The 21992-nt window shown below is 64.6% G+C and overlaps 2 protein-coding genes across 7 annotated transcripts in view; one reads left to right on the top strand and one right to left on the bottom strand.

Moving 5' to 3' along the window:
* Positions 1 to 21992, top strand: part of PC (pyruvate carboxylase) — a 96740-nt gene that overhangs the window by 68073 nt on the left and 6675 nt on the right. For 4 of the 6 annotated variants that reach the window (XM_044259785.1, XM_044259787.1, XM_044259786.1 and 1 more), the window contains 9 exons: positions 5769 to 5904; positions 6061 to 6245; positions 6450 to 6615; positions 6741 to 6886; positions 7002 to 7119; positions 7372 to 7523; positions 9013 to 9131; positions 11583 to 11745; positions 13978 to 14160. In XM_044259785.1, coding sequence (XP_044115720.1) covers positions 5769 to 5904; positions 6061 to 6245; positions 6450 to 6615; positions 6741 to 6886; positions 7002 to 7119; positions 7372 to 7523; positions 9013 to 9131; positions 11583 to 11745; positions 13978 to 14160 — 1368 coding nt within the window. Of the gene's footprint in view, positions 1 to 3294; positions 3312 to 4502; positions 4566 to 5768; positions 5905 to 6060; positions 6246 to 6449; positions 6616 to 6740; positions 6887 to 7001; positions 7120 to 7371; positions 7524 to 9012; positions 9132 to 11582; positions 11746 to 13977; positions 14161 to 21992 lie in introns of those variants that run through there. The other 2 variants (XM_044259790.1, XM_044259788.1) reach the window with 2 other exon arrangements.
* On the bottom strand, positions 16895 to 20168 carry LRFN4 (leucine rich repeat and fibronectin type III domain containing 4). Its single transcript, XM_044259791.1, has 3 exons — positions 20105 to 20168; positions 18275 to 19633; positions 16895 to 17731 (listed from the first exon to the last, which is right to left on the bottom strand). The coding sequence occupies exons 2-3, from the start codon at positions 19621 to 19623 to the stop codon at positions 17170 to 17172; spliced, it is 1911 nt and encodes a 636-aa protein (XP_044115726.1). The 5' UTR covers positions 19624 to 19633; positions 20105 to 20168; the 3' UTR covers positions 16895 to 17169.

Genomic DNA, 21992 nt, shown 5'->3' with positions numbered 1-21992 from the left:
ACGTTTAGGACAGCGCGGAGCTGCCTGGAGAGAAAGCTCGCCGGGAGCGGCCCCACGCCTCAGAGGCTGGCTTTCGCCACGGCCGCAGTCCTCTGCCAAGAACTCCTTTCTTCTGCTTTTGACCTGCTTTCGCTGGCCCTGCCGAGGCCGGCTGGGGGCCGGGCCGGAGCCTGGTGGGGCTGCCAGCGCTGGGAGGGTCGGGGCAGTAGATGTATGGGAGTCTTGTTTGTTCATTTGGAGATTCCTGGGGCCGGTGTCTGAGCCTGTCTCACCCCCTCCGGCTGCCCTCCTACACACCTCCGACACGGACCTGCCGAGGGGCTTGGGAACAGGCGACGGGAGCCCAGCCTGGGGCCCTCCGAAACCACCGTGAGCCAGGCAGCCCCGAAACGGGGCCGTGGCTTCCCCTTGCAGTGTGCGCCTGCCCACCGCTGCCCTCCGAGGCTGCCGGAGATGCTGCGGGAGGGCTGTTGAGGATGGAAGCAGGACACATCCTTGACGGGGCCTTCTGGTTCCTGACGCCTGGCTACACCACGAAGGTGACCGCCCTCCCCTGGTCCCAGCAGGGCTCCTCTGGCTGAGGGCACACCCACCCCGCCGCCGCGGCCTGCCGTGTGGACCAAAATGTGGACGACGATGGCCTGACAGAATCTGGTGCTGCTCCTGCTTGCAAGAGGCATCCTGGGAGATGTAGTTGAGGTCTGAAGTAGTGGCACTTCCAGTGACATTTTGATGGCTTATTGGAGAAACTGAAGCTGCCCTGGCTTACAGGGGCACGGGGCTTCTGGCACTGTCCGCCTGCTCCCAGGTGGGGCCTGCAGAGGCCTCTAGCGGCCCTGCTGGAAGTTCAGGCCGGGGTTCGGGCAGCTTCGGTTTCCAAGCGCCCATCGCGATCTGCTTTCGATGAAAGCTACAACTTACTCCTTTATTTATTTATTTAAAAAAATTTTTTTTTTTTTAAGATTTTATTTATTTATCAGAGAGAGAGAGGGGGAGAGAGCAAGCACAGGCAGACAGAGAGGCAGGCAGAGGCAGAGGGAGAAGCAGGCTCCCCGCTGAGCAAGGAGCCCGATGTGGGACTCGATCCCAGGATGCTGGGATCATAACCTGAGCCAAAGGCAGCTGCTTAACCAACTGAGCCACCCAGGCGTCCCACAACTTACTCCTTTAGTTGGGGATGACTCCGTGTGCCCTGGTGGAGGAGAGCTCCCACTCTGGAGGCAGCAGCCACACTGGGCTCAAACCCAGCCCTGCTGGGTCACCTGGGATGTGGTTCCTTATCCGTCCCAGGGCGTGATGAGCACTGTAGAGAGTCGCCGGAGTCAGGTCTCCTCCCGTGTGTAGCTCGGTACCTGGTAGAGAGGACAGGCCCTGCTGGCGTGCAGTCGGCACGGGTCCCGCCGGCCAGCCCCGGCCTGGCGTGCGGGCAGAGCCTGGGGAGTGCCGCGTGTCCTCGAAGCCGAGTGGGCAGATCATCGAGGCTGGGCAGAAGGGGTTGGTCCCCTTCCTCCTTCCACGGGTGGTTGCAGGCCCCTTCCTGACTTGTTATCCCTGCCTTCTGCAAGGAGAACACTGAGCTGCTTGGTCTCCTGTCGGAGAAATCCTGCTCAGAGGGAGGTAGAAGTGTGGAGTCGTGCAGGGGGGCTGTGGGCAGAGAGCAGCTGCCGGAGACGCTCCCTGCTTGCCGGGGCCTCCCGCTCGCCGCCAGGGCGTTGTTTACACGTCCCGAGTGAGAGTCAAAGCCGTCTTATTCCCAGGCTCTAATGCACAACCTGAGGCCAAGGAAAGCGATCTGTCAGCTGGCATGTGCAGAAAATAGCAAACGGGCCTCTCGGGGGCTGCCAGCTCTCTGGAGAGGAAACCAGGGTAAGGGATCTGCAGGTGACCATGGTTGTTTTCTGTACCTGTTTCTTCCCCTGACTGTTGCCGAGGTCAGGGAAGGAGGGGTGGCGCATGTGCGTCCCCAGCGTGGAGCCGGGTGACGTGGCGTGCCTGGGGCGGGTAATCAGAGGCTCGCTGCGCTCGGGCAGCATCGAGCGGCCTCTCCTGAGGAGATCCAGCTGGCGAGGCTGTCCTCCGGGGACAGCGGCCTCCCTGGCCCAAGGGTTCCAGGGCTTTCCAAGATGCCAGGTTTGGTTAACGAGGCCCTTGGAGCCTGTAAGCGAGGTTCTTGGCCAAACTGCCAGTGAGTTTGAGGATTTCTTGGTTACCATCCACCCACCAAAAACCCATGGTGGGAGCCTGGGACCGGCCCCGCAGCACTCACCTGTGACCCGCCCGTCGGGCTCTTCTCCCAACGCCTCCCCGACAGTGTGGCTTCCTGCCTCCACGCCCACCGCCCCCGCCAAAAACAAGCACTGCACAGGGGCTCTCCTCCCTCCCGGGTTGGGAGAGGGGGCGAGATGCAGGCAGCAGTGGAGTCTGCCTGCTCAGGGCCTCCCTTTGGCCCATCCCAGAACCCCCAAGCTCCACACACCCAGAGGGAATCGTCACACACAACTCACGGGTGTCCTGCTTCCCGGAGGAGAGGGCTCCGTGAGGCAGCCCGCTCCTGTCCTGCCCGTTTTCTCCAGCTGTAGTTGATTCTGGAAAGGCCTTAGGAGACACCGGGCAGCTGGCCCCCAACCTCTGGGGGTCTAGGAGGAGCAGAGGATTTGACAAGGGACGAGGCAGGATGCTGGGTGAGCCATGTTCTAAGAAGAGTGGACATGTGCTGGGAACGAGAGGACATTTTCGTTGGTCCCTGTGTCCTCCTAGGAGCCGGGCGGCCATTGGCGGTGGCGGCAGGTCAGGGTCGTGTGTTACTCCACTATGCGTGGAACTTCGGGGCTCTGTCTGGGCTTTGAGGAGCAGCGTGACCTCTGTCCTCTGTCAGGCACATGAGCCGCGCCCTGCTAGCCTCCCCGGACCCCGCTCGGCCCATTCCCTGATGTTTCTGTGCCTTTAACGTCAAGTGGCAGCAGGTTTCAAGTCAGTCCCGACTGCCAGGCTCTCTGCTGTCCTTCCGCCGGCTGGTGTCCTGCCTCACATCACGTCCCTTGGAGTCTTCCCTGGTCCCAGGGGGTCAAGGGAGTGGGCTGCAGGCTGTGAATCACCTGCTGCGTTCATGACCCAACCTCCCTGCCTCTCCTGGCTCCAGCCCCGGAGCCACTGTGGGCGCCTCTTCCCCTGATTTCAGTCTTGGCTGCCACGTGGGCTTTCAGAACTCTGGTGCGTGGACGCCGTAACCCAGTACGGTGGCCTCAGGCCGAGCAGCCAGTCGCCCACAGCCTCCCTGGGCAGAAGTGGCTCGTGTGCCTCTCTGGTGCAGGGTGAGTGCTGCGGGGAGATTCTCGCGACCCCCCGTGCCCGTCTCTCTGAGCAAGGGCCTGGGGCTGCCAGCTGCCGAGGGGGGCCCCCTGGAGACGGAGCAATCGCTCCATGCTCCGGGTCCCCAGGATGACCCGCCGAGGTTGGGGGCTTGGTGCTAGCTCACAGACAAGGAAATGGGGCCTCGGGTCCCCAGATCTCACAGCTCAGGCAGGCCCGGCTGGGAGCAGACCCGGGCCTGTGACTCGGGGCACCCGAGGCACCCGCTCTCTCCGCCCCTTTCCCCACCGCTCTGGCTTTGGGGCGAGGACCCTGATCTTCCTCTCTGTGAACCTCTGGGCGCTCTCCTGCGCCCCAGGGCCTGATCTGCTTGGACACGGATTCGGGGTATTTGGAGCTCGCGCCCCAGCCCCGAGCCCAGTTCTTGGTAGGGAAGGTCGTATTGCCAGGGAAGCCGGGCCGCAGGGTCTGTGAGGATAGACATGGGGCGCGGGGGTGCTCTGAGGCCTGCGTGGGTGTTTCAGGCTCCCACTTCGCCTCGCTGTGGACTGGGAGGCACTTGTGCCCACCCTCTGCACAGCCTCCGGGAAAGGGAGTGGGAGTATGAGGGGCTGTTCGTAGCCAAGACGGGGTAGGTGCCTGAGTGACAGCAGGAACAAACCCACCCAGGTGGGAGAAAAACATGGGCCTCCCCGGAAAGAGCTGAAACTTCTGGAAGTTTGAGAATCCTGGTGCCCTGGCACCAGCTATGAGGCTGCGCACCTGCGGACAGGTGAGGAAGACCCAGCGGCTCCCCTGGGGCACGGGGTGAGGCAGGTGAGGTGGCCCCACTGTGTGTGGGGGGAGGGCGCCCAGCCTCACGCGCAGGTGCCGTTCCGCGGGATAGACCTGAGTCCTCACCAGCCCCCGGGGGGCGACGGCGACGGCGCACTTCGCCTTTTTCCGCAGAGATCTTCCAGTCCCTTCCATGTATGTCTGTGTTGTGCTCATTGTACATGACATCCCCCCAGTGGAGAAGACACAGACCGTCTGGAGAAGCGTAAGGAAGAGAACAGCGCCGCACCGGTTCTAGAACATGGGGGCGACTGACGTGCTTCTGACAGCGCTCCTTCCGGTTATTTCCTCGCCTAAACAAAGCGTCATGAAATCATACTATTTACCCTTCTAATTTCCAGAGCATCACACTGTGTCCCAGGCGTTCCCCTTGTTCTCGGAGTGGTGCGGACGGTCATCTTGAATCGTTGCAGAGCGTCCGTGTAGGTGCCCGAGTGTTGGATCTCTGAGGGGCCTCTAATTATCTGCTGTTGTCAATAACGCTGTTTTGAACATCTTTCTGCATCCACCTTGGTTCCCATTTTAGAATGTTTCCTTGGGTTGGATTCTTAGAATGGCAACCACCGGCCCAAGGGGCATAAATATTTCAAAGGCTCGTGATGGGATTTCCAGGGAGCTTTCCAGGAGCCGCCTGGACACCCAGCCCTCACCTCGCAGGTCTGTGTCCCACAGGCCTTGCCAGCACTAAGTCCCAGTGTTTTCAGCACTGTCGCTGATTTAATAGGTAAAGTGGCCCCTCGCTGTTCTCTTTTTTGTCTGTGGTGAAACTGCTGCTGTTCTCTTTACCATTCCTGTTCACTGTCGCTGCGCTTGTCCCAAAGGAGCAAGAGCTTTTTTGCCTCTTTTTGACTTTTTGACCTGTGTGGTGGTTTGGACTCTTTCTGTGGGGCCCTTGTCCCCACCCAGATCTGCCGGTGGCCCCGAGCGGAGCGGCATTCGGTGCCCAGGACGAGGTGAGGGCAGTGCTCTCTGCCAGGGCGGTGGGCTCCAGCAGGGCCGGCCCCCCCCACCCCCACCCCCCGCTGGAAAGTGCGCCCCTCCCGGGGGCCAGTTACCTGAAACCGGTCTCAGAGGGTCAGGCTGCTAGTGGGTCCACGATGGGAGATGGTGGGGCGGGGGAGACCCGAGCTCAGTGCTCTTCGAGGAGCCACGTAGAAAAGGAGGCTCTGTCACCGTGTGACCACGTCGCAGTCCTGAAGTTTGAGCGGAGGCTTTGCTTCCTGGGATGGTGCATCTGTGCAGGTCAATCTGTCATTACCCTTGTGACCTGGCCAGGCAGAACCCCGGTGGAGGGACATGGGCTAGTGTGGCACGGGGAGGTTCTAAAACCCAGGCCGCTGGGCCCTCTGACCAGCACACACCGCGCGCACGCAGGATTGCTTTAAGAGTGTGAAGTTGTCTAAGTTACCAGAATGCTCCGGTGAGCTTGAGTTCTGGTTTGACTGCTTGATTCCCTACAGCCTGTTAGCCCTCCAGGAAATACGGGGTTTGGCCAGGAATTGAAGGAGGGGGAGGGGAGGTTGCTGGATTTTGCGTGGGGCCGCTGCGGGGCCAGAGCGGGACCCTCACTCTTCTTGGGGGACCCTCCTTGCCAAAGCTGTTCTAATCCTGCTCTGACTTCCCAGATGCTGAAGTTCCAAACCGTCCGTGGGGGCCTGAGGCTCCTGGGTATCCGCCGAACCTCCACTGCCCCTGCTGCCTCCCCAAATGTCCGGCGCTTGGAGTACAAGCCCATCAAGAAAGTTATGGTGGCCAACAGAGGTGAGCGCCCTTGGAGCCGGCAAGAGGAGCCGCGTGTCCAGCCCAGCCTTAGTGTTCCTGTCCTGCCCCTGCCCTGCACACCAGCTCCCCGCCCTGCTTCTGCTTCTGTAAGGACCCAGGAATCTAGTGGCTTGTCTGTTGCCCCTTCCCTCCAAGGCGAGATTGCCATCCGTGTGTTCCGGGCCTGCACGGAGCTGGGTATCCGCACTGTGGCTGTGTACTCGGAGCAGGACACAGGCCAGATGCACCGACAGAAAGCAGATGAAGCCTACCTCATCGGCCGTGGCCTCGCCCCAGTGCAGGCCTATCTCCACATCCCAGACATCATCAAAGTGGCCAAGGTGAGTGGGGCTGGGCCTGGCCCCCAGGCAGTGTCTGTGTGTAGGGGAATGGATAAATGAAGGGATGGATGGATCGGTGGATGGACCAAGTGCTGTGCGGGGCGGGGGTGTGTGTGTGTGTGTGTGTGAGCCACGGCTGTGGTTCTGGGCCTGTGGGAAGGAATCGGAGAGTCGCTGCCCTCCTCTGACTGCTCATGCCCCCAGGAAAACAACGTCGATGCCGTGCACCCTGGCTACGGGTTCCTGTCGGAGCGCGCAGACTTTGCCCAAGCCTGCCAGGATGCCGGGGTCCGCTTCATTGGGCCAAGCCCTGAGGTGGTCCGCAAGATGGGAGATAAGGTGGAGGCCCGGGCCATTGCCATTGCCGCAGGTGCGTGTGGTGGACAGGCCTCTGGGGGCCGCATGGCTCGAGAGGGGCTGTCCGAGGAGGGGGTTGGCGGGTTTTGGCAGGATTCCAGCCTGTTACAGAGGACCCACGTGCCTGTCTCCCAACAGGTGTCCCCGTGGTCCCTGGCACAGATGCCCCCATCACCTCCCTGCACGAGGCCCATGAGTTCTCCAACACCTACGGCTTCCCCATTATCTTCAAGGCCGCCTATGGGGGCGGGGGGCGCGGCATGAGGGTCGTGCACAGCTACGAGGTGAGCAGAAGCCCAGCTGGCCTGTGAAACCACCCACAGAGCAGGCCTGGGGTTCCAGGAGCGGGCGGGGGTCCTGCAGAGGGAGAGACCGAGCTCCGCTTGCCTGCCTTCTCAGGAGCTGGAGGAGAACTACAACCGGGCCTACTCAGAGGCTCTGGCCGCCTTTGGGAACGGGGCGCTGTTTGTGGAGAAGTTCATCGAGAAGCCACGCCACATCGAGGTGCAGATCCTGGGTGAGTGGGGGCGTCCCTGGGTGCTTTCCGGGCTCAGGGCGGCTGCTCTCCAGGAGCTGTCCCTCGGGAAGCCGCTCCCGCAGGAAGGCAGGCTGTGGAGGCCGCACCGGTCAGGGCCCGGGCCTTGGCGGTGGAGGTTTCTGTCCTGGCTGCCCCGACTGCTGGGAGTGGGCGTCAACTGGCCCCCGTAGTTGTATGGCGGTTGGTGGGTGTTCAGATCCCTGAAGAAGCTGAGTCTCCCTTTCACTGTAGGAGACCAGTACGGAAACATTCTGCACCTGTATGAGCGAGACTGTTCCATCCAGCGGCGGCATCAGAAGGTGGTCGAGATTGCCCCCGCTGCCCACCTGGACCCCCAGCTTCGGACGAGGCTCACCAGCGACTCCGTCAAACTTGCTAAGCAGGTGAAGGGCAGGGCCCTTCGGGGATGGTCTATCACGTGGGTAGACCATTCTAGTGGCTCCCTCTGGCTCCGCCAGCTTAGGCCTCTTGCCAGGGGCCCAGTCTGGAGGTGGCCAGCCTGCCAGGGAGCGGGGAGGCTGCGTGACTGACTCCGGGAGGGCGGGGTGGGGACTGTTTGAGAGGAGAAAGGGCTGACTCGGGGTCCTTGGGACCCTCGCTGTGTGAGAGCAGAGGCGCCAGGCCCAGAGACCAAGCCTGGGATCCAGGAAGGCTGAGAAGAGGGAGGGAAAGAGGCCATTGGCCACTCCCTCTGCACAGACAGAGCTTCTGCGTGGCACTGACTAACCTGGAACGAAAGGAGTGGGATCCAGTGCAGTCTGGTCAAATAAGAAACATTACTAAGGCATTTCTTCTCCTTTGTTCTCGACCGTTCCCCGCATCACATTTATTGCCCCCCACTGAGTCCTCAGGTCCTCCTGCGCCAGTGTCTGCTCTGCTGGCCATGGAGACAGGAGATGGCAGCTGGCTCCCCCAGCAGTGACCTGTCGCCGGCCTGCCCAGAGAGCACCTGTCGTGGCCAGGCCTGTGGCAGGGGTCCAGCTGTCAGTTCTTCTGGGCCCTCCTGAGCCCACCCTCTCTCCGGGTCCAGGCGCCTAGTCCGCACCCTTACCGCCCCTTCCCGGCGCCCCGAGGGAGAGCCTCTGCTCAGATCTGCCTTCCCCAGCGGACAGGGTGGGCCCGGGTCCTGCTCTCTTTCCAGAACTGTGCTCTCTCAAACCTCCTGGGCAGTAGATGATTCCGTGACCTTCCCCGGCTGAGAGGCAGGGTCAGCGCTGGGCAGAGGTCTCAGCCGCAGTTAATAGGCTTGGTCAGCATCTGATTTGGAGTTGACCTTTGGGTTATTTCGTATGAGGAGTAAGCTTACCTAGAGTTGGGTCTAATTTATCGGCTTAGGCCCCGTGTGTCACTCTGTAACCCACTTGAGGGAGCGGACTGTCGTCTAGTTTGTGGTTCTGTTAGGACCAGAGTGAGACTAGAATGAGGGTTGAATTTTGCCTTAGAATCATCACTGTTGGTTCCTCTCAGAGGACACCTCTTTGGGTCCTGGCCAGAGGTGGTGGTGAGTAGAGCAGGGGGGAACTTTCTAGGAACCCTCCGAGAATGAGAAGGTCCAGCAGAGGCTGGGGTAGGCGTGATGGGGCCTGTCCTCCAGGGAGAGGGGGCCGAGTCCGGGGCCGGTGGCAGCTCATGACCTCGTGCCCCAAACAAGCCAGGTGCAGCCATCAGAGGCCCGGGCCGGAGCCCGGGGAGCCGTCCAGGCAGGGGCCCGGCCGTGGGCTGCGGGGGCTGCGAGCGCTCTCTCCGGGGGCAAGACTGGTTGTGCCCTCCGTTGGGGCAGGGCGCGTGGCGCTTTGTTCCTCACGGAAGCGGCCCGATGGCTGTGGCTGAGCCCAGGTGGCGGTCGGCCCCACTGACACGGCCATCCCGCAGGTGGGCTACGAGAACGCGGGCACAGTGGAGTTCCTGGTGGACAGACACGGCAAACACTACTTCATCGAGGTCAACTCCCGCCTGCAGGTGGAGCACACTGTCACCGAGGAGATCACCGAGTGAGTGGGGCGGGCCCGGGGCGGGGGCCGGGGGGGATGGGGTTGTGGGAGGGGGTGGCAGCCGCTGGGATGGGGCAGCTTCTGGGTGGCCAGTAAAATCCACGCCAGAGGCTCCTGGGGAGCTCAGCACGTCTCCACTGTACTGGAGAGCAGTCAGGGGTCTAGGTGTTTGCTTTTTACAAAAATTACCATTAGAAGAGCATTACATGGGGCGCGCCTGCCTGGTGGTTCAGTGGGTCAAGCCTCCGACTCCTGATTTTGGCACAGGTCATGGTCTTGGGGTCCTGGGATGGAGCCGGCTTAAGGTGATTCTCTTTCTCAGAAAAGAGAGAGAGAGAGAGAGAGAGAAAAGAAAAGCATTATATGCCCTATTGTAAGAATAAAGGAGCAGGGACGCCTGGGTGGCTCAGTGGGTTGGGGCCTCTGCCTTCGGCTTGGGTCATGATCTCAGGGTCCTGGGATCGAGCCCCACATGGGGCTCTCTGCTCGGCAGGGAGCCTGCTTCCTCCTCTCTCTCTGCCTGCCTCTCTGCCTGCTTGTGATGTCTGTCAAATAAATAAATAAAATCTTAAAAAAAAAAAGTGAAAAACTTAAAAAAAAAAAGAATAAAGGAGCAAATAAAAAAAAGACTGAGATCCCCCTCTCTCAGAACCGGGATGCTGAGGAGGCTCAGGCCCGCTGGGGGAAGGTCTGGTCTCCCGGGTTCCAGGTGAGCTGGAGGCCCAAGTCCGGCCAGCCCAGCATCGCCTGTTCCTGCTTTAACTGTCCTGGTTTTGTTTCATCTCCTTACTTTACTCTATAAACAGCTGGACGCAACTGAGATGTTACGTGTAGAATTTGTTGTACTTGCATAATCTGTATTTGTGGAAGGCGTCCTCCAAGCCCCTGTTCTCTCCGAACTGAGGTGTGCCTGTCTCGTAGCTTAGGGAAGTAGCCAGCCCCCTCTCGTGCTAGGCAGTCAGGTCGTTGCTGGTTTTTGAGGCCCATAAGGGGGGTCGTTTCCGTCTTGGTGCGTAGATCTCTCCCTTCCCCTCTGAAGAGTCCTGGGGATAGACGGTTCCTGTGTGGTTCCCTGAGCGAAGCCTCATCGGGTTTCCAGATTGTGTCCGTTTGTGCTCCCACAAGCACTGAGTAGAGACACTTAAAAATCTGCCCTTTTTGTAAACCACCAGTAGTTTCAAGATCCTATTTTGAGCCATTGAAGTGTGAAGCCCTGGCTCGGGGCCGGTCCCTCTCGCCCGAACTTTCCTGACAGTTTGTTCCTCCCCCGACCCTCTCCTGAGGTTGAGGATGCCGTGGGGGCCTGCCTGTGCCCAGCAGATGCGCGGAGGCTTCCAGACTCTGTCTTCTGGAGGTTAAAGCCTGAGCCGAGGTGTGACGCTCTGGCATCTGACTCTGGCTCCACGAGACTTGGCCCGATTGCCCCACGGTGAACATGCTGTGTGTCTCGGGCCTGCCGCAGGCCTGCTCTGTTCAGGACAGACATCTGTGCCAGCTTAGGAGTGGGGGTTTTGTGTCAGACAGACCAGGAGCAGGTTCCTCCCCGGCTACTACCCACACAGAGCTGGGGTGAGCTGCAGCCTCTCTGACCCTCAGGCTCCTCCTCGGCTGGGAGTGACGGACTCCAGAGCATCACAGTGGAGGCCCAGCCTCAGTCCAGGCTGCACGCGGTCGCCGGCGCTGCTGTGACACGCTCCAGCAGGAAGTGCAGGGCGCCAGGGGAGAGCTGCCGGTGCCGTTTACAGGCTGCCCCTGCCAACAGACCTCAGTGACAATATATTTTAAACCTTGAGTTTTTTGTTATTTCGTTCTGTTTTGTTTTTGAAACCGCTGTTCCGCTTGGATCTGTCACTGTCCCTAGGAGCCTTGCAGTCCGTGAGGCCAAGCTTACAAATCATACGCATTAGGAGAGTTCTGTGCACTGAGGTTGAGGTCTTCCGTGGGGTGCGGTCTGGGGCGCAGGTGCGGCCGAGGCCCGGATCCCAGGAGGACGGCGGCATCCTCACTGCCGCGCATGCCCTCACGGACCCTCCCAACAGCCCGTCGTTCCCTGTCAGCCAGCCCCCGCCTCTCTCAGGGTGTGGTGCACACGGCTCTCCGCATCGAGTGTCTGAGGCTTCAAGTCCGGCTTGATCAAGGGAGGGCTTGAGGGAGGCCGGAGGACAGAAGGGCCCTGGGCAGGCAGTAGGGCGGGGCATGGGGAGGGGGCGTTTGGTGGCGAGCTACGGGGCAGGCAGGGGCAGGCAGACACAGACGTTTGTTTCAGCAGCGCCCTCTCCGGCCGCCCCCTCCTTGTTCCAGCTGCCTGGACTTGCTGTCCCCTGGGCCAGGGGCAGGGGATGCTGGTCTGGCTGGAGGGAGCCTGCCACCCAGGCTGGTGAAGGGTCCGCAGACGGGTGGGGACCTTTCTCCCTGTCCATCCCCTGCCTCACGCTCTGCGCCTCCCTGCAGTGTGGACCTGGTCCACGCCCAGATCCACGTGGCCGAGGGCCGGAGCCTGCCCGACCTGGGCCTGCGGCAGGAGAACATCCGGATCAATGGCTGCGCTATCCAGTGCCGGGTCACCACGGAGGACCCTGCGCGCAGCTTCCAGCCGGACACTGGCCGCATCGAGGTACGCCCCCCTTCCCACGGGGCACACCCTGGTCTCTGTCGGGGCAGGGAGACCCTCCTGTGGGCCTGGCGGGGCACGAGCACCCTTGCCGGGGTTGGCCGGGGTTGGCTGAGGCCGGCTGAGGGTAGACTGGAGCCGGGCTTGGTCCAAGGGTCAGGGAGAGAGCATTCCAGGGGGAGAGGGCCGGGAGCGCAGGTGAAGACACCAGCAAGGGAGTCACGTGGGGAACGGGGAGCAGACCAGTTGGGTGGAGCCCGATGCAGGGTCCCCAGAAACGAAGCCCAGGCCCTTGACTTCAGCTTCTTGCAAGATCCCACGGACAGAGCCGCGGCCTCCCTCCTGCCTTCGGTCCGAGGGAGTGTGGTCCACCAGGCAGGCCCCGGGGGCTGGGGCAAAGGACTGGGGCCCGGATGTGTCCGTGGAAGGGCCCGGCTGAACAAGGGGCCCAGTAGGGATCAAGGGGGGGAGCCAGGGAGATGGTGGAGGGCAGGGAGGAGGCAGCCTCGGGGCGCCAGGGGCTGAGTGGGCAGACGTGGGGGTGGGCCCTGCGGTGCCTCTGTCCCTGGGAATGTCTGCTGTGCTCCCCCCTCTTCCTCAGCACAGACACCCCCCCCCCACTGCTCCCCTCTGCAGTCACGTCCCTACGCCTGCCTGGGGCAGGCACCCTCTGAGCTGCGGGGTGCACGTCCCTGGTCCTCTCGCTCACGTTGGCTGAGAATGTTCCGGAACCTTCAGCAGCACTGCTGCCAGCTCTGCTGCTTTACCACCTCCCCATCTGCTTGGAGCCTCTGAGGGAGCAGGACTGTGCGAGAGCTCAGGTTCTGGCCCGGGGAGAGGGCCAGGCTGATTTGGAGGCGGGTACTAGGCTTCGGAGAAACAAGTGATGTGGGGAGGGAAAGGGAGAGCTGGATTCTGACAGTTGCCGGGCCGGGAGGCTTGAGGCAGAGCTGCCACCGGAATTCCATTTCTGGAACAATCGAAGCCCGTAGGTGGGGGCCAGCCTGAAGGCCGGAATGCTCTCCAGCGGGGGCCTGACTTGTCTGCCCTCCGTGGGGTAGGGGCAGCCCTGCGACGCCCCCGGCCTTCCTCCACCTCCATTTCCACGTTCTGGCTCCTCTGAGCCTGGTTTACCACAGAATATTTTTAGCTGACAGTTCCTGCTCACAGCTGAGTGTTCGCCCTTAAATATTTTATTAAGTTCCTTTTTATCGAACACAGGCCTGTGTCCCTTAGAAGCAGAGCCCTGGTGCAGTGGGTGTCCCATGCCCCTGGGCCGTCCCTCCCGCTCCCCGTCCCCCCTCACGGGGGTCCCCTGGCCCGGGTATGGGCTCTCCCTGCCGGGACTCACCCCGGGCCCCGTCACGGGTGTTCGTGTCTGTACCTGTTACCCCAGACACCCTAAACCTCTGTCCCCCAGGGCCCTGTCCCATCCAGCCGTGGACTTGGGACCCCCGCCCGCCCCAGCGAGTCTGCTGCAGGACCCGCACCGCTCTGCCCTGCTTCCCTCTCCGAGCGTGCGGGCCCGGACCTGCTCTCCTGAGCGCCCCGGGGCCGGCCCTTCTCCCCGCTCGTATCTCCTCTCTCCTCTGCCGCTCCGCCTTCCCCCTCCCATTCTCCCCTTTTGGAAGGAAGGGAAAGTGGGGGGACACTGAGGGCTTCCCCATCGCTTCACAGCATATGTTAAGACCCCTTGGCCTGCCTTCCCTCCCTGTCCTGCTCGTGTCCTGATCAGGCTGGGAGCCCCTGGGATCAGGGGCCCTCTTTTAACTGCTCACCTCGGTGCCTGGCATGTGGTGGGCACAGATGTCCATGGGATCAGTGAGCCTAAGAGGCAGGAGGGTTGGCCATGCAGGCGGGAGGAAGGTCAGGGGCATCCGGCTGCTGCCTGCCCAGGGGCCCCTCTCTGTGCTCTCCGGAGCTCTGCATCCGCCCTGGGCTCAGGGCACGCGGGCCTGGGGCTGGCCGGGTGGGTCCTCCCCTGCGCCTTTTCTTGCCTCCTGCCCTGCCAGCTTCTCTCAGGGGAAGGATGCAGTGACCATGTGGCAGCCAGAGAAGGCGGGATGCCCCGGGCTTCACTGGTGGGAATGAGGCAGAACTTCACCAGCCAGAGCTGGCGCCTTTGTACTAGGCCTGGCGCCCGGCCCCACCCGCACACGTCCAGCCTGGACTGGGGGCCGCATCCGGACTCCCGCTCCCGACCCGCTTCCTGACTCCGCCCACCCCCGTCCACAGGTGTTCCGGAGCGGAGAGGGCATGGGCATCCGCCTGGATAACGCGTCCGCCTTCCAAGGGGCTGTCATCTCCCCGCACTATGACTCCCTGCTCGTCAAAGTCATCGCGCACGGCAAAGATCACCCTACGGCTGCCACCAAGATGAGCAGAGCCCTTGCCGAGTTCCGGGTCCGAGGTGTAAAGGTGAGAGGCCGTAGGCTCTGCCTGCCTTCCAGGTGCTCGGTCCCGCCCTAGGCCTGCCCCTTGGCCGCACGGCGACTCTCCTAGCCGCTCTGCTGGGGCTGGGCGTCTCCGCCACCCTGGGAGTGGGCCTGGGCTCCTCGGGTGCTCGGGTGCTCGGGGCCCTCGGCCAGAGCCGGGAGTCTTGCTCCGGGGAGCCCCACGCTCCTGCTTGCCCTTCTTAGGGGAGATCACCTGGAGGCTGTGTTCGGTCAGCAGATCACGGGTCTCCCTTCTGGAAATTCTGATCTCATCGCTTGGGGTGGGGGGCGCAGAGCCTGCATTCTGAACACGCTGGGTGAGAGAGCACAGCCCGTGCGGAACAGGTCACTTGGCATAAAGTGAGACCCCCGCCTGCTCTCCTTGCCCTCGTCCCCTGGCCTGGCACGTGGGTGTCATGTCATGTGCCTTTGGGACAGCCGGGGGAGGAGGCTGCAGCCGGAGGTCTGAGGGAGGCCGGGGGGAGGCACGGGGCCCAGCTGCCAGGCAGGGACCTGACATCCTCGATGGCCTCTTGGTTCCCTGTGTCTGTAGCCGGAGACGAAACCACAGCCGCATGCTGTCCTGTCCCGGAGGCCGGCTCTGCCTGCGTATCCGTGGGCATCCCCGGGCCAGGGGCCGCCTGCAGAGGCCCTGCGGCACGAGGTTAGGGAGGAGGGTCCCGCCCGCAGCGGACTGTGCCGCCCAGCCCCTCTGTCCTCTCGCGGTGCCCGGGCCCGTCCTTTCACGCACCGGCGCGGCTCTGATGTGTCCTGGCAGGGGCTCCAGTGGCTGCAGAAGCCTGTTGAAAAAGCACTTGGGAGGAGGGAGGCAGGGGACCTGCAGAGCCAGTGGGGGGGTCAGCCGTCTCCCCTCAGGCCTGAGGCCCACCTCAGACGCGGTGGCCGTTCCCCAAGTGTTGGGGTCTCGGTGCTCTCCCGTGGGAAGCCTCCGGGCTCCTGGTCTGGGGGTTCCTGCGCACACAGAGATGTGTCGTGACGTCCTCCCTGAGGGGCCTTGATGTCTCCAGCATGGTGTCCTGGGGAAGCTTTGGGGGCCAGTATGTGCCATGACCCTTGTATGGGGCCCGACTACCCCACCCTTCACCCGCCTGCCCTCGTTGCCCTGTTGCCCTTACCGCTGGCCCCTACGCTTGTGTGCCCAGGTCATCGGACCCTCCCCGTCCCCCAGCCTGGCAGGCTCATGAGGACCTCCTGCCCTAGGGCCCTGAGGGCAGAGAAGGGAGGCGGGGGTCACGGGGCTCACCAGGAGGAAGGTGGGAAGGCCAGCTGTGGGACGTATGTTTCTGGTTCCTTGGGGCACCAGAGTCCTCCCCAGATGTGCACCCCAGCGAGGCTGTGGGCTCCCGCCACCTCGAGAGCCGTCCACGCCCGGCAGCTCCTTGCCCGGCACACCCCAGGCCCCCCTCCCCTCAGCCCCGGGCGGCCTCCGCCTTCTCCCCGCGGCCCCTTGGAGGGTTCCCGTTCTCGTGCTGTTCCGCGGAGGACCTGGTTTCATTTATTTAAACCGGGATCTCCCCTGGGCCATGTCCAGGCTCACGTGTGGGTCAAGTGCGGACACGCCGGGGTGGGGGCTTGGCGGCCCACGTGTGCGCGCACATGCCCGTCGTCCAGCTCTCGCGGGCCGCCCGCTGGAACCCGGCAGGCCTCACACACGGCACCGTGTGCTCCTTGGCACAGGTGTGGCGGCCACTGTGGTCCGGGCCGCATCACGGGCTCTGGGGTGCCGGTGTCTGCCATCTGCGCTGGCGTTCAGGCATCTCATGTTCTTAAAGCATCTGGGGGGGCCGAGCGCCGTGGAGAGCCCCACGTCCGCTGTCTTTCGTGTCTGGAGCATCGGATCCTCCCAGCTGACGCTTGGGAGCCGGGACTGTGCCCGGGGCCAGAGGCCGGCAGGGCTCTTGGTCCAGGGGAGTTAGAGCAGGGCCCGGCCGCGCCCCCCCCGGACTGCAGCTTGTCGGGGTGGGGAACAAAAGCAGGGCAGTGCCCCCTCATCCCAGCGTCTGCCGCTCCAGTGTCCAGCAGCCATTTGACTCAGGCTTTCCAGACAAGCCCAGAGCGAAGCCTCGGGGAGAAGCGGGGTGGGGGGTGGGGGAATCAGTGGAGCAGCTGGGTGCTCAGGACCTCTAGGACTGACGAACCTTCCAGGTCTTGGGCTGATACCAAAGCAGTGGAATTCTAAGCCTTTCCAGTCTTTCTGGGGTAACAGTGAACAAATCCAGAAGCTGCCCTGGGAAGTGGTGAGGCGGTCTCCAGTGGAAGCCATGGGAACTTTCTACAGAGTTGGAGTGTTGCCAGCCAAAGGTCCCTTTGCCCCGAAGGGCGGTGCCGTGGCCGTTGTGCCCATTGCCCTCTGTGCAGCCCCGCGTCCATGCTTCCACGAGGACGTCCCATCGTGCCCATGTCGTGCCAGGAAGGGGTGCTCGCTGCACTTAGAGGTGCAGGCACAGGGCCCAGAGGGCTCCAGCACAGCCCCTTCCCCTTCTTGAGGGGCCGGTCTGGCTCACCTGGGACAGGAGGCGCCAGCTCCAAGCACCTGCCGTTAGGCAAGGCCAAGGGCACCCTGAGCTCTTTGGGCCACCTCCGTGGGGCTAGTGGCCCTGAACCTGACCCTGTCTTGTTTGCGGGTGTCTACTGGCCCACATGTCCCCCTCTCCCGTCAGGGAGCCTAGCAGGACAAGACAAGGCTAGCACGGAGGTGTACGCAACAATTTTATTATAAAGAAAAACAAGACTCCCGCTTAGTGGCTGCAGCCCTGCCTCGGCGGCTGTGAGCACCCGTCAGAGGAATGCAGGCCTGGAGGCCAGAACTGGGGCAAGGGCCCCTTGTCCTGCCAAGTACAAAGGAGGCCTGAGGTACCAAGGGTAAAATCAGGAGGGACTCCCAGGCTGTGCTGACCCACCGGGCCCAGCAGCTGCCGGTCCCAGGCCCTGTGCCCCTTCCCCGGCCCACCCTGGGCTCACTCCCTTCCCCTCACACCACACTCTCCTCCAGCTGCTCCGTGCTGCCCCCCACCCCCCGGCACCCTGCCCCGAGCAGCCCCCCATGCACAGAGTGGCTTCTCCGGGCCCAGGCCCCTCCAAGGCGCCTGGCGTAACCATAGCACCCGCCGGCGTCTCCCAGGTCCAGGGAGCAGCTGCGTTGCGGCCTCGGTGGTGGGCTCCGCGGTGGGTGGGCCTTGGGCGTGGGGCTGGGGCCTCCATTGGTCTGGGATTGGACGTGGCTGAGCTTGAGGGGGAGGCGGCCGTTCCCGGCCCCCCGGCCCCGAACCAGCAAGGCCACGGTGAAGACCAGTAAGGCAGCCACCAGCACACCCCCCACAGCCACGGTCAGGGTCCCGCCCAGCACGTGGGCCTGCAGGGCGTGGCACAGGGGTGCAGCCGGCAGCGTGGAGAAGTGGGCACAGCCCAGCAGCCTAGTGGCTGTGAGGTCGGAAGGCCCAGCGGCAGGTGACAGGGCCAGCAGGCAGAGGTCATAGTCGGCACCGGGGACGAGGTGCTTCAGCAGGAAGTGGTGGCTGGAGGCCGGGACAATCCTGTGGGCAGGGGTGGGTGGTCAGAGCCTAGGTCTGGGCTCTGGCCCCAGCCCCCGGCCCCTCGCCACCCGCCCCCTCCCCCCCCCGGCACCCAGCTCCCACCTGGGAACACTCCCTTCCCCTGGGACCACCTGGGCCTCAGTTTACTCCAGAAGGCCGAGAAGCCAAGACAGGCGTGAGTGTGTGCAGCTGGGGACAGAGCACGGGGCTGGACGGGCGAGTGTGTGGATGCACAAGCCCAGGGCAAGCGGGGGAGGCGGTGTGGAGGCACGTGGCACGTGGCCAGCGCCAGAAAGAAGGCGGTGCGCGCGGCCCAGGGTTGTGTGCCTCTGCACAGAGACCAAACGCCAAGAGGCCTGGACTGAGGACCCCATGGGCACTTCCCACCTCTCCCTGGTGCCTGCCCCCCCGCACCCCCCCCCTCCCCCGCAGGGAGCTCAGAAGCTGAGGAGGGGTGTGTGGAAGTGGCCAAGTGTGGGAGGGCTGGAGGGGGGCTCTGAGGGCCGTAGGGAGCCATGCGGGGGCTGCGGGCCGCACCCTCACCGGTAGATGAGGGTCTCGTCCTCACTGCTGTTGTACTGGATCTGGAACATCCACACGGGGTCTGCAGGCCGCCCCGGCCCCCAGCTCACCAGCCCTGAGGTCGCAGTCACCTCCGTCACCTGCACAGCTGGCTCAGACTCTAGTGTCCCCTCGCCCTCGGCGGCGGTGCGGGCCGAGGCAGCAATGTCCGAGGGCCCCGGGCGGCCCCCCTCCGCGCTGCCGTTCCCGCCGTGGGGCAGGGCCAGCACGCGGAGCTCGACCCGGGCTGTGGCCTCGCCGGCAGGGTTGGTAGCAATGCAGGTGTAGCCCCCTGCATCCCCGGAGCCCGTCACCCCGATCTCCAGGGTCCCATTGGGGAAAGCCCGGGCTCGGGAGGAGTTGCCAACTAGCCGGTCGTCAGGGCCGACCCAGTGCATGGTGGGCGCGGGGTCGCCGAGGGCCCGGCACCGCAGCGTGGCCCGCTGGCCCTCCAGCACCCAGAGGCGCTGCGTGTGGCGCGCGATGAGCGGGGGCTCACAGGAGAACTCGCCCTCGGGCACGGCCCAGAAGTAGCGGCCGGCCAGGCCCGGCGGGGAGGCGCACGTCTCCAGGTCGTCGGGCCGCGCCAGCCGCCGCAGCCACAGCAGCTCGCAGTTGCAGTGCAGGGGGTTCCCGCTGAAGCTCAGCACCAGGGGGGCGGGCGAGGCCTCGGCGTCGCGGCCCCGGGAGAAGAGCGGGTCGGGGGCCAGCGTGGCCAGGCGGTTGGACGTGAGGTCGAGGCGGGAGAGCTGGCTGAGCTGGGCGAAGGCGCCCGGGGGCAGCGCGTCGATGAGGTTGTGGTCCAGGTTGAGAGTGTGCAGCGCGGGCATGGCGCCGATGCCCGCCCAGGGCACCTGCCGCAGGTTGTTGTAGGACAGGTCCAGGTCCTCCAGGCTGTCCAGGAAGTCGTCGAAGGCCCCAGGCGAGATGCGGCCCAGCTGGTTGCCGCTGAGGATGAGGTGCTGCAGGTTGACGGGGCCGCGGAGGCTGCCGGAGCCCAGCTCCACCAGCCGGTTGCCGTCCAGGTGCAGGGAGCGCAGGCTCTCCAGGTCCCCGAAAGCGCGGGCCCCGATGCGGGTGATGGCGTTCCGGGACAGCGTCAGGTCCACCAGCCCTGTCATGTTTCGGAAGTCTGGCGGCCCCAAGGCCTGGATGAAGTTGTCCGCCAGCCGCAACTCCACTGTGCGCCGGTCCACGTTGGGCGGCACAAACAGCAGGCCTCGGTGGGCACAGAGGGTGCTGAGCGACTCGGACAGGTTCTGGCAGACACAGGGCAGTGGGCAGGCGGCCGCTCCGCTGGCCAGCAGCAGCAGCAGGAGTGGCGGGGCCATGGTGAGCGCCCTGCAGGGAAGGGCCGGAGCCCAGGCACAGGTGGGGCAGGTGCAGGTGCCTCCTGTGCCCACCGCCCAGTCTCAAGGGCCAGCTTCCAGAGCCTGGCCTGGGTATGTGTGTGTGTGTGGGGGGGTGGCGTCAGGGCCAGAGGCCCCAGGACTCTCCCCTTCCCCCAGGGGCAGAAAGAAGGCTGGGGCCTGCAGGGCCAGGCCCCCCCGGAATAAAGGTCACATTTCCCAAGCGGGTAGGGGGGTCCTGGCTCTGGGGACAAGGTGCAGCATGAGGCAGGAAGCGGAGGTGGGCACTAGAGCAGGGAGGGTCCCGGAACTTCCTTTCTCTGGCGTCTCCAGGAACCGCCAGCCCCCTCCCTCCGCGCCATCCCCTCCCCCGCCAGAGAAGGCGTCCCCCCCCCCAGCCCCTCCCGTGGCCCGTCGCCCCTCCCTGGCCAGCTACCGCTGCCGAGCCCCGCGGCCCCCTCACCTGGTGTCTGTAGCTCAGGGGGCGCGGGCCGGCCTCCCCGTGGGCCTGGCCAGCCCCCGCCGACTCCAGGCGGCTCTCCCGCGGGGGCGAGGCCCGGGGCTGACCGGCCGCCCGCCGCGCGCCCTCCTGCCCATGGCGCTCGGGCCCGCGGCCCCGGCTCTCTCGGTTCCCGGCACCTTTTCCCGGCGGCTCGCGGCGGCGGCGGCGGCGGCGGCGGTGGCAGCAGCGACAGGCAGGCGGGTGCGCGCCGGCGAGCACGCGCTCCGCGGACACGCACGTGGAGGGCGGACAGGGAGGGGCGCACGGGGATCCACCCGGGCCGGCTGGCTCCTGAGGTCACGGGGACACGCGGCCACTGCAGCGCCCACGGGTGGCTCCCGGTCACGCCCGAGGCCCGGGCTGGCGCGGGCCCGCCGCGCAGTCCCCCGGCGCTGCCGCAGCGCACTCACCGTGGCACAGGCGCGCGCGCCCCCGGCCACCCTGGCGCCCTGGCATCCTGCACCGCACGGGCGCCCGCCGCCGCCGCGCCAACCGTCACTCCGCAGACAGCCAGACAAAGCGCCGGCTCGCGGGCCCCTTCACCATCTCCCAGAGACGGGAGCCTTTGTCACATGTCGCCGGGCACCCTCCCCAACACACCCACACATGCCCACACACCCACACGTCCCCGCATCCACAGGCAGGGCCGGGCGCAAACCCGCACTGTTGTTGGGACCCTCACAGACACACGCTGAAGGTCATAACCGTTCTGCATCACCGAGTCACGTGGAGGGTCCCCAACAGGCACGGGGCCTGGGGTGGGGGGGGGCGGTGAGGGGCTGGGGCGACGCCCCCGGCAGGCCGGCTGCGGGGTGGGGCGGAGAGGGCTCGGCCTCCCGGCTGGCGCCGCGCCCCGCCCCTCGCTCCCCCGCCCGGGCTCGCCGCCCCGCCCGGCACGCTCGGGAGCCAACCGGGCTCCGCCTCCGGCCCGATTGGTCCGCGCGGCGCCGCTTCCCAGCAGGCCGGCGGCAGGACGCGGTTCGCAGCGGCGCGTCAGTGGTCCTCGCCGAGCCCGCGCCCCCCCCCCGTCGGGCTGTGCGGCTGGGAGGCGGCCCCGGGGTGAGCTCGTCTGGGCTGAGAAGGGGCTCCCGGCCGGGGGTGCGGTGGGAGGAGGGTTCCTGGCTTCCTCCCTGTGAGGGCCGGGGCTCCGGTGGGCGCGCCGAGTGCTCGGAGCCAGCCAGAGCGCTCTGGTCCTCCGGGAAGCGAGTCGCCACTTCTCCAGGTGTCTCCTAGTCCTCAGGCTCCCCGGACACCCCCACCTGCGCCCCTGCCCCTTCCCTCCAGACGTGATTCCTACGGACTGGGGGGGGCGGGACCCCTGGGAAACGGAATTCCGATTCTGCCCCGTGCAGCAGGTAACCTTAGGCAAGTTCTTGAACCGCTGAAAACACTTCACTCGTCTTGGCCAAGGGGTATGAATGACACGTCCCCACGTGCGTCGTGGGGCCGAGAGGAGAGATGTCGCCTTTGAGGGGCGCAGCTGCCTGGCAGCTGGAAGCTTTTCCTGACCGCTGCTGCTCCCAGGGCCTCAGCTGTTGAGTTTGCAGAAGGAAGGCACTGGAGTCTAGTCCAGGTCCACTCTGGCGCTCAGCAGTGCGGGTAGCTCCTCCCTTCACCTCCCGGAGAGTTGTCATTCGCTGGGAACAAAGTCTGCTGGCATCCGTCACAAGCCGCTCTGTGCTGAGCGTAGGGGTACATCAGGAACGGATGGTCCTCGCTGTGCCCGCATTGAGCTCACAGTTCATAGGGATGGCTGATCCCCCACATAGGAATGGAGGGTGGACCAGGGGAGGCCTCTGAGAATCCCTCTTACCCGGATGTGGTTCTAGGTTCGTTAGATGGTTTGGCT

Source organism: Neovison vison, chromosome 7 (genome assembly GCF_020171115.1).
Source record: "Neovison vison isolate M4711 chromosome 7, ASM_NN_V1, whole genome shotgun sequence".
Taxonomy (NCBI): Eukaryota; Metazoa; Chordata; class Mammalia; order Carnivora; family Mustelidae; genus Neogale; species Neogale vison.
Note: the sequence above shows the minus strand (reverse complement) of the source record. Positions and strands in the feature narration are given on the sequence as shown.